Source organism: Cibotium barometz, chromosome 10, assembly GCF_041138505.1.
Source record: "Cibotium barometz isolate CiBa-2024 chromosome 10, ASM4113850v1, whole genome shotgun sequence".
In the NCBI taxonomy this organism is placed as follows: Eukaryota; Viridiplantae; Streptophyta; class Polypodiopsida; order Cyatheales; family Cibotiaceae; genus Cibotium; species Cibotium barometz.
Genome location: NC_141055.1, coordinates 42,335,834 through 42,347,011, shown reverse-complemented (window position 1 = coordinate 42,347,011; position 11,178 = coordinate 42,335,834). Strand labels below are relative to the sequence as shown.

The 11,178-nt window shown below is 42.1% G+C and overlaps 1 protein-coding gene across 2 annotated transcripts; it reads right to left on the bottom strand.

The window, feature by feature from the left end:
* Positions 1-8,715: 8,715 nt before the first annotated feature.
* On the bottom strand, positions 8,716-10,206 carry LOC147634923 (ricin B-like lectin R40G3). Of its 2 annotated transcripts, XM_086804188.1 has the most exons (4): positions 9,667-10,206; positions 9,478-9,600; positions 9,145-9,365; positions 8,716-8,872 (listed from the first exon to the last, which is right to left on the bottom strand). In XM_086804188.1, coding segments are annotated over exons 1-4 (837 nt in total). In that variant the 5' UTR covers positions 10,159-10,206; the 3' UTR covers positions 8,716-8,871. The 2 variants fall into 2 exon arrangements, with proteins under 2 accessions (XP_086660314.1, XP_086660313.1); XM_086804187.1 differs by lacking the exon at positions 8,716-8,872 and having other exon boundaries at positions 9,141-9,365.
* Between the last annotated feature and the right edge of the window lie 972 nt (positions 10,207-11,178).

Below are 11,178 nucleotides of genomic sequence, written 5' to 3'. Positions count from 1 at the left end.
ATATACTCTGAATCTCCTACTTGGTAGGAGGGGAGTAATGGCGTTGGAATGGGGGAGGAGTCATCTGATTCAATCACAAGCTGACCTACATCACTGTTTTGTTCTCTAACTGCCTCAATATCAACCACCGAACTGAGCTTCCTCTCTTCTTCAACATTGAACTCCTCAATCACATGAGGAGTGTCCTCCTCTTCAGCAACATCCTCAACGGTGGGACTAGCCTGACGAGAAATCGTGTCTTCACTTTCATTTGTTGCATGCGGCTCTGTACATTCTTCATCTGTTAATTGCACGTTCATGTGCAAGAAGCATAAGAAGGCATAAGAGTATTCCATCAAGCGGCATTTTCTTTTGTGAAAAGGGCATAGCAAAGCTCTCTTCTTATCACATGGCACCTTGTGCCAATCCCTGTTTAACCTCTGCTTCTTCTCCGGCGACACCTTGAGATTAAAATGAATGTGACTTTTCCCATCAATCATCATTGGTTCTTCATTTGTGAGCTCGTCAAACTCTTGCTTTGCCTCTTCGAAGTATCCATGATGGCTAGAAAATGTATCCTCCAGAGAAAAATCGCAATTGAACATCAACGAAATTGCAGGGTGCAAATCATGATGTCGACATTTGTAGAGGAAGTCATATAATAGAGTTGCAGGTGTTTCTTTAATCTCTTCGTCCACATCAAATTCGACTTGAACTTGTGCCATGGCTGAATTCAAGTCTGTAGATAAGACATGGAAAATATTAGTTCAAGCAATGAATCAAGAGACAGTCGATCTTAAACAACAAATCTCTGTGTGGTGTAAATGGATTCAACATAACGCGAGAGGAGATGCCAGAGGAACCCAGGTATTCCTCCTCGCGTTGTAGTGAATCTATTTTCCCTAACGCAAATAAAATTGCAACTAAGTCAAGGACCTCTTCTCGCATTATGGTGAATCGATTCACCATAATGCGAGGAGGAATATTGTGCTTCCTATGGGACCTTCGCTCGCGTTATGGTGAATTGATTCACCGCAACATGACGACTTTATCATCCTTTGGCAACGCCTCTAACGTTATGGTGAATTAAAAATAAAGATAGTTCTCCAGTACCCATACTGAGAGAGGAGGTGTCAAACGAAATAAAATACTCTTCTTCGCAGTCAATTCACCATAAGGCGAGGAGTCATAGGTTTTCAATTCACCTTAACGCGATGAAAAGACAAAGCAAGAAGTTCTCCACGACTGAAACCAAAACAACGAAATAACAAAAGAAGAAGGAAGCACAAAAGAGATAAAAATACCAAGAAAACGAATTGTATACAATCGTCGCAGGAGATGGAGATGAAGGAGGTTGGAGGTTTGTCTTTGACGTTGGATACAGGAGGATGATTGATGAAGGAGGGTTGGAGGAGATAGTCAGTCTCGTTGATGGCCGTTGGTGGGGAGATAAATGAGAATACGAACTCCAAGAGAGGCAATAAATGAGATGAGTATCCTAGAAAATCCGTTTTTAATGCTACGCGACACGTCAGCGCCGCGTTTTCACCCGCCATTCCATGAATGCCACGTGGTAGCCCGCCGTGTACCTAGCACGTGTACAAGCTATAAAGTTTAATCAAAGCCCTTTTTAATGCTATGCGACACGTCAGCGCCGCCTAGTTGCCCTGGCAGCCCGCCAGCACGTGTGTTCGCTCTAAAGACTAATCAAAGCCGTTAATCACGCCACCTTTTCGTCCTCTTATCGATTTTGCCTTGTCCGTCCTCCTGCTTGCCTTCAGGTGACTTCCGACTACCGCCGCAGTACTGAACCGATTTTCCACCTCCTGCACGACAGTCTCCATCCATTCGCACGCAAGAAATGTAAGTTTTTGTATACTACTTGATTGTTTTGTAAGTTTCTTGTATATTGCTTGTTTGTTTTGTTTTTTCTTCGACTGTTGCCCTGTGCCATTGTTTTTTCTTCGACTGTTTGCCTTCTGCCGTGGTGATTCGATTCACCTTAAAGCACACGACGGGCCATTAGAATCTCAATAAGCTCCATGTCTTATGGTGAATCGAATCACCATGGCAGAAGGCAAACGTAAGAGATTCGCGATAATCCTCCTCCCGTTGTAGAAAATCGATTCACTATAACGTGAGGAGGATTGTTTTGCTTTGACTGGCCCTTAGACTCGCGTTATGGTGAATCGATTCACCATAACGCATGACCAAGGGGCAAAGGATTCACGATAATCCACCTCTTATTGGTGTCAATTAATTCACCTCCTACATGACAGTCTCCATCCATTCCCACTCATAGAATGTGATGAAAGTGTATTACTTGATTGTTTTGTGAGTTTCTTGTATAATACTTGATTGTTTTGTTTTTCCTTCGACTGTTTGCCCTCTGCCATTGTTTTCTCTTCGACTGTTTGCCCTCTGTCATGGTGATTCGATTCACTGTAAAGCAGACGACGAGTCATTAGAATCTCAATACTGCTCTATGTGTTATGGTGAATCGAATCACCAAACTGCAAGACGGAATGGTAAGAGATTCGGGAGAACCCTCCTCCCGTTGTAGTAGATCGATTCACTATAACGCGAGGAGGATTGTTTTGCTTTGACTGGCTCTTAGTCTCGCGTTATAGTGAATCAAATCACTATAACGCAAGATCGAAGCTCAAAGAATGCACGATAATCCGCCTCTTATTGGTGTCAATGAATTCACCATAATGCGAGAAGGATTATTGTGTTTCTGTGGGCCTTCATCCGCGTTATGGTGAATGGATTCACCATAACGCGAGGAAGTGCATATTGCTTTCTTGGCCCCCCTCTCTCGCTTTATGGTGAATTGTTAATCGTGTACTACTGAATAGCAAAGTTTTCTGCTTTTTCTTGCGTTTTCAGATGGCTCGTGTAAGGCATACAGCTAGACCCATTGACAATGCAGCTCCCTCATCTACTGGGAAGAAGATGGGCGTTCTGAAAGCCTCAAGATCAAGGAAATCAAGCAGTCCTTTTCGATTGTCCAAAACGCAGCCTAGACTAAGGCGTTTCGCAGAGCATTCGGCAGCCCTGCGAGAAATCAAAAAGTTTATGAAGCACCCGACAGGTGCTATTCCCAGATTGCCTTTCCAGAGGCTTGCCATGAGAATTTGTGAGCAGAATGGAATTTTGTTTAGGTGGAAGGCATCGGCCTTGTTTTTCTTGCAAGAGGCCACAGAAGATTGGATGATCGAATTTTTTTTGGATAGTTACGTTCTTGTTGCCCACGCACACAGGGTGACAGTAATGAACAAAGATTTTTTCAGCCTGGTAGCCCTTCGTTTCAGATACGATAAGTTACTTAGACCAGTTACGTTTACTGATGAACGAATGTTACAAATTTTGGATGTCCGTCCTGTACAAAAAGTGAGAATTGAAGAGGTGACCGAGGGAGGTCCAGATCATGAGCATCAGACTCGGGCAAATTTAATGACAAGCGCTCAGAGGGAACATCAAGCTGCAATGCTTGCATTGCAAACAAAAAGGGAAAATGTTCGCGCACTCCACGCCATGAATCGGGAGGCGCTGCAATTTTTGTTGCCGGAGTTCTATGTACCCTTTAATATTAGAGGGCATAGATGTTATTTCCCGATTCATGCTGAAGAAATCAACATTTTGTTTGATCCCAAAACTGAAGTCAACGACAAAGTGCTCAGATGTGTTTTAAGGTATACTCTTTTCTCTGTCCTCCCACAATTTTTCATTCTTGGCTCTTAAAGTTGATGCCTCACTCTTGATATGTTTCCTTGTGAAGTTTTGTTATTTCGCTATTGTCCGAGGATGTACAGCAACGAGTGTTCCAGATTGATTCACTGGTCTCAACACTGTTGCTAGTAGAGTCAGTTCCGTACCTCGATGTGCTAAACTGGTTTCGGGAGGTCCAGCTGGACGATGCCCGAGTATTTTTTTTGGCATATCATGAAAAGTGAGTTTGTCTCTCTCTCTCTCTCTCTCTCTCTCTCTCTCTCTCTCTCTCTCTCTCTCTCTCTCTCTCTCTCTCTCTCTTGCATGATGTTTATAGGAATCATCGTACACGAGTTATATAGTGCTTCCTTTGGATTGAAACTAATAGAAATCTATTGTGCAGTACCTATTGGAGTCTTCTACTAGTCGACGTGCAAGAAAATGTCATTTACCTTGCAAATTCGACATCTAGTGTCCATGGAAATGTTTTGCTGTAAGTAAAAATCATTAAGATACATATTATTGTTTGAGTTAGAAGTCCGGATTGATCAGGATAATGATTGGTCTCTGTTTACAGTGGAGTCAAGAAACTAATGGCAGCTTACGAGAGCCTCAGCATGGACATCGACACCCTGGATCGATCGACCATCCGAAGGGTTAGTGTCCCCAAACAAGAAGATGGCTACAGCTGTGGGTGGAGGGTTGCACTTAATGCAATGTTGCTGCTACGAAGCATTTTTCAGCTCCCTTCAGAGGATGTAAGCATTTTCAGCTCCCATACGCATGCGTGCTCTTGTTTATCTTCTTATATATTGTCATGTTGATCTTATTTATGCCTTGATGAATTGTGATGGCAGTTTCCATCAATGTCTCGCTACGTGGACCTAGACGTCCAAACGTTTAGGGAGGAAACGATTGCGAAATTGATCGAGGTCGCTGAAGTTATGCCTCCAGACGGGCCAATGGACTTCATCCCGCCCAATCCACGAGGGGGGATAGGCCCCCCTGAGCCTCTTACATGGGCTCCATACTTGGGAGAAGAGCCATGGCTCCATCCTGAAGCCGATACCTATGGGTTCCAGTAATAAATAGTTTTTTCCTTCTTCCAACAAATGTACGTTTGTAAATATGCAGCTATACATGTATTGGAGAGAGAACATCAATTGTAAATACACTTTTCATTTGAAAATCAGAGGATCAAATTTGCTACTGTGTTCCTTCACTGCTTGCTTTCTTACTTTACGCCTTTTTTGTGTACATAAAAATTCAATTGGGGAATTCTTGCCTTCATTACATTGTTTTAAACAATAAAGCATTACAAAAGCAATGTTCTGAATAGATAAGTTTATTGCATATGGAAAATACATTGTCACCGTATACATGGTCACATCATATATCTTCTAGTGCCTCCAATTCATGTGGGGCTGCAACATCTTTACAAATGATCTGATGCTCTTTTCTTTTACTTAGCTTCCGACCATCGAGCTTGAAGCAAAATTGATCTGGAGGATTCTGAATAGCTACTTCTAATTCCTTCCTAACATATTCGAGAGTCCAATTCTCTTAGCAATGCAAGCAAAGATTTCTTCTATTGAATCTAATAACACATGGCAGTTAGTTCCATGACCTTCACATAAAAAGGTCATTGGTGTTAAGTGGATTTTCAAAGTCAAGTTTCATTCTGATGGTACTCTTGATAAGTACAAGGCACGACTTGTTGCTAAAGGTTATGCTCAAAAAGAAGGTGAAGACTTTGATGAAACTTTTGCTCCTACTGCCAGATATTCTACTATTCGTGTTGTTTTTGCTCTTGCTGCACACTATGCCTGGCCTATATATCAAATGGATGTTAAAATCTACCTTCTTGAATGGAGATTTAGAGGAGGAAGTTTATGTGGCATAACCTGAAGGTTTTATTGCACAGGGTCATGAACATGATGTGTATTTATTACAGAAAGCTCTTTATGGTCTTAAGTAAGCTCCTCGAGCTTGGTATCAAAAGAATGACAGTTTTCTCCTTTCTCTACATTTTAAGAGGACTCATGCAGATCCTAATCTTTATGTGCTTATTGTGGATAATGATATATGCATTCTTGTGCTTTATGTGGATGATTTGACACTCACTGGCTCTAATTTGGACCTACTCAAATGGGTTCAAACTCAACTCACATCATTTGCCATGACTGATCTTGGACTACTCCACTATTTTCTTGGTTTAGAAGTGTGGCAATTTGCTTCTGGCATCTTTCTTTGTCAAAAGAAGTATACTTTAAGGTTGCTTGAGAAATATGGCATGCATGATTGTGCATCACTCACTTGTCCCATGGATCCTAATTCAAAAATATCCAAAGATGATGATTCCCCTGAGGTTGATTCTATAGAGTATCGCCAACTTATTGGTTCTCTACTTTATTTGGTTAACACTCGACCAGATCTCTCCTATGCTATGAGTATTCTCAGCCAATTCTCTTCACAGCCTCGTCGATCCCATTGGCAGGCAGCTTTGACGGTTCTTCGATATCTTCATGGAACTGTTGAGTATGGCATTTCTTATGCAGGTGGAGATACACTTATTGGTTACTCAGATTCTGATTGGGCAAGGTGTATTGATATTAGGCGTTCCATGTCAGGCTACTATTGTTTTATGCTTGGTAAAGGACTTGTTTCTTGGAAATGTCAAAAGCAGCGAATTACTTCTTCTTCATCGACAGAAGCAGAGTACAAGTCATATCTTGATGCCACTTCTGAAGCACTTTGGCTTCAACAAATTCTGAATCACCTTGGATGTTCATCTACTCCGACACTCATCTACTCAGATTCATAGAGTGCTATTGCTTCAGCCAAAAATCCAATTATTCAAGAACCATCTAAACACATTGATGATCATTTTCATTTTGTTCGTGATTGGATTTCTGAAGGTCGCATTCAGCTTGAGTATTGTCCTACCAAAGATAATGTTGCTAATTTGTTTACTTAGCCTCTTCCTCGACCTACCTTGGATTTCTTCTTCAGCGCGTTGGCGTTGGTCCTCCCATCTAGACCTGAAGAGGAGGTGTTGGATAGGTGTCATCTCCAGATGGTGTCACACTAGTGGCACACTCTTTAGCCTCTAGGCATTTTTGGGATTTATAGCATTCATTTCCATTTTTTCCTATTTACACATTTTCTCTCTCTCTCTCTCTCTCTCTCTCTCTCTCTCCCCACAGAAGACTCGACATGTTCCCATGAGCCAAATTGGTTAGTTGCTTGAGACACTTAAGGGTGACAGATGAGGTCATTTGGGCCATAATCACACTACTAGTAACTACATGAGTAACCTATGATTATGGCCTACTCATGTAGTTTACTAGTGTGATTATGAAAATCCCTACTTTGTGCATGCATTGGCTCTCGTGTATACACTCAAAGTAGGGATATTCATGGCTAGCATGGAAAATGATTGGGATATAGCATGGTTGTCTTCTCCCCCTCATCCCTCTTCGGGCCCTATGTAGATGTGTGAATAGATTTCATTGATAAACTTGGTAGCAAGGGCTTCCACTTTAGTTGAGATGGCAGTTTTTATTTAATTTCTGCAGATGATAAGAAGAGGGAAGAGGGCAGGGAGTGTGGGAGGGAGGGTCTGATCTGTCTCCACGCGTTGTTAAAGGCAAACTCCTTGAAATAGGATTCTCACTCACATTGATAAATAAATTACTAGTAGTTTTTGTTCTTTTGTCAGACACCACATTTGTCTCAAGATCGGAGTGGTCTCTATGACATCTATTGTGTCTCTTAGGTCATTTAGGTCTTCTACAAACGTTAGTAAATTTTCTTTCCCCTCTCCCTCTAAAATTCCCTTCACTTTGATACCATCATATGTGATCCTAGTATCATTCCCTTCATTTTCTGCCATCATATATGGATTATACATGGTCCACTAATGTAGCTATGTTGTTAGATACTCTCTCTCTCTCTCTCTCCAAATAGGAAATGATCCACCTAGGTTCAAAACCTACCCCCCTAGTCTGCAAGTGCTACAAATGCAAGCTTATAAGAGCCACCCTCTCTGCCAAAGTATTTGAATTCAAGAGGCTTACAATCCCAACGTGTACGCTGCGAGGAACATAACCACTTTCGTGTGTTGGGTAAAATCTGATTTTACCCAACACACTGTTTATGGCGCCCTTCACAGAGTAGGGGCAACTCTATATTCAAACTCGCATCCCATGGATGGAAAAAACCCCCTAAGATATTCTAATCTAGACCTTATTTACTAAGAAATATTAAACAACTTTGTCCAAGCCCTAGTGACTTGCATAACAAATTTTTCAATTTATATGAAATGTGAAAAAGACTGACGGGCATTTTCTCAACCAGCATTTACAATGATAGCCTAAAATTACAGAAACAAGAAGCCAAACAGAAAAATGGAATATAGTTACATCACCTAAATTGACAAATGTTCTGGTATCTACAATCAGCAACCAAGCAATTGCCATCAAGGTATAATTGTGCATGACGTGGTATAAGTTAAAGCCTAAACATACAAGACACCAATACAACCATTCACTCCAATAAGTGAGTGTACACCTTTGGACTCATTACTTGGATCAAAAAGAGAAGCCTTTGACTACCTTTAGAAGACAAGGATACTAAATGCAGCTACATGTTGGGTAAAAGATCTATAAACTTGTCGCACCTGCCACTACGAAATAATGATAACATACAATCATGAAACACCAAGACTCAAGATACTTTTTACAACTCACATACTTATGCCGTGCCTGACTACTGTAAAATACACTTACCTTTCATATAGAAAATGCTTTGGGCACACAAAAGTGTAAGAAGGGGAGGTGGGGGGGTTGCACGGCATTTTGTAACTGGCAGAAGCTCATCAAACAAGTAAAAACCAACAGAGTTTTTACAAGGATACAAGTTAGATCATCTAGACAACATGAAGAGTATATGCTTAGTAGTTTGCAAAAATCTGTACCTGCCTTTCAGCCATACATAATGCTAAACATAACGTTAAGAAAGCACTTTCAGCCAATAACAATTCATTGTATATAAAGACAGTAGTTGGTTTAACATGTTTAAAGACCCGTTCCTCATGCAAAACATGTGAAGTAATAATTCTCCTCTTAATTTTGCAACGTCTGACCTAGATGCACAAAGTGCAGTAGTTTTGTATAAGGTTCTGCAAAATAACAAGGGAAAGGGATTAGTGCACGTGCGCACACACTCATACATACACATGCACGCATGTATCCAAGCATAAAGATGCCTCTAAATCAACAAGAGCAGGGTTCTCCATAGGCCTGCCTTTGATTTGTAATAGCATTATAGCAATATGCAAGATTTCAAATAGGAAGACAAAATAAAATGAAAAAGGCCCGCCTCGAAAATCTCTCTCTCTCTCTCTCTCTCTCTCTCTCTCTCTCTCCATAGCTGATGATCAAGGACATTTACCAGAGAGGGAAGAGCTTCCATAGCTGATGGTCTCCCTTATGCCATGTATCGAGCACCAAGGCGGAACCATTCCTTATCTTCTTATTCCCTTCAAAAACAGTTAAATTAAGAAGAGTATCGCTGGCAGAGCGAACAGTCTTGAAGCCCTCCCCAAAGTCCTGGCTCTCGGACCAGAGAATGTCATCATCTTTGATGTCGGGCCGGTAATTCATCAAAAGAACCTGCCAAAAGCATACATGGGACCATAAAACAAACATCTCCTAAACAGACTATTATGCCACTATGTGGAGGACCAGCAGGTTCATATGGACTACAGCATGGAAAATTGCCCACCTGCTGCCCCTTTGCCTTGGCATGTTTGAGCACCTTCCGTGTTTTCTTGTTCACCAAGCTGAATGCAGGGTGCCCATAATTATCCTTCACGCGCATGCCATAAGAGGCATCCTTAATCCATTGCTGCATCCAGTCATCCCAAAATTAGATATTTCCATGGCCAAGAAGACATAAGGTGCAGAATTCTACCTGTGCCTCATCCTCGGCCTTTGCTGGCGCCATGACAACTCCATCGTGCTCCACTGCGAGGTTGAAAGCAGTATTGCCCTTGCAGAAGACCCTCACCATCTGGCCCTGTGGGAGCTCATGGGCTGCAGGCGTTGCAGATGGGTGTGCGCTCACTGAAGGCTCTTTGAGATGGGATGGGTATGGCTCTGGATGGGTGTATGGGCCTGAATGAGGATGGGTGTATGGGTCTGCAGGGGCAGGGGTGTATGGGTGAGGATGTGCGGCATGGGCGTATGGGTCGGGAGGTGCATATGCATCCGGGGCCTTATAGAGGTGTGGGAACTCTGGGCGATGGTGAGCGAAGTGGGGGAAACCAGGAGGGCACCCTTCTCCTTCACCAACGTATTCTTCTTGTGGAGGAGAGGGTGGCCTGTGGAAGTGGTGGTGGTGGTGGTGATGCTCCTCTTTCTCTTCGGATCCATAGCCTCCATAGCCTCTGTATGCAGGGTCCATGGCGTCTAGTTATGCAGGCGAGAGTGTAGCAAGTATTCCCTCCAAAAGAAGCCTCGTAATGATCGACGAGACCTGGCTTTTATGTATGTATAAAATGTCCTGGCTTTTATGTATGTATGTATGTATAAAAGACAAGAGAAAAAGTGTGTACATGTATGTATATGTGTGATAGCATAGCAGAGCACGGCCATTGGCATGGGTCAAAGTCCATAGGGGCTATTCTCATGTAGACCACCAATTGCCATTTGCGAGCCACACGCGCATTCAACAAACCATGGCCACTAGCTCGCACCAAGCCCACAATCGATAGAAGAGGTTGTTGGTTCAATTCTATCAAAAGAGCACATAATTTCAGTACTAACACACTCACATTTTGTAAAAAAACTCTACATTTCCTATTTATTCAGTGGCCTGAATCAATCTAAGGACACTAAGGTACGTAACCTTGGCTCGTCCCCATGCCTATTCACACCTCATGTTGCTATTGTCTCTCCCTCCTTGCTCGCTCGGCCACCTCCATGCCTTCTCCACCTTGTTTGCCAATGATTTCTCTTAGACAGCATATGCAATTGCTCCCTTACAAACATCCCCCCCCCTCTTCTTGTGCCTTACATACCATCTTGTGTGCACACACAAGATACACATCGATCACCATGAAGAGGTGAACTTCTCTGTAGAGAGAGAGAGAGAGAGAGAGAGAGAGAGAGAGAGAGAGGGAGAGAGAGAGTCCTCTATTATTGTACTCCCCTTATGATGTGGGAGATAAAGAAGGTGTCTGAAAAAAGCAGAAACTTGAAGGATTTCCTGCTTTGATCAAAATCTTGTTTTACCTTAGCTTCCATACATAGTTATCGCATGAGCTTTTGGCCCCATTTAATCAGGCATAATGAAACGACGTCAAAGGCACATGTTGACTCAATTCTATATTTTGCATCTCTTAAATATTTACAAAATTATATAGTTCAATGTCTCATACTTTCTAGATTTTGAGAGGTTTTAGTTATAAATATCTTAATATTT

Excerpts from the sequence above, each read along its gene's own strand:
- LOC147634923 (XM_086804187.1), bottom strand. The coding sequence starts at position 10,158 with ATGGACCCTGCATACAGAGGCTATGGAGGCTATGGATCCGAAGAGAAA. Across the intron at positions 9,601-9,666 it reads AGGCCGAGGATGAGGCACAG|CAATGGATTAAGGATGCCTC; the intron begins GTAGAATTCTGC and ends GACTGGATGCAG. Across the intron at positions 9,366-9,477 it reads CCAAGGCAAAGGGGCAGCAG|GTTCTTTTGATGAATTACCG; the intron begins GTGGGCAATTTT and ends TGCTTTTGGCAG.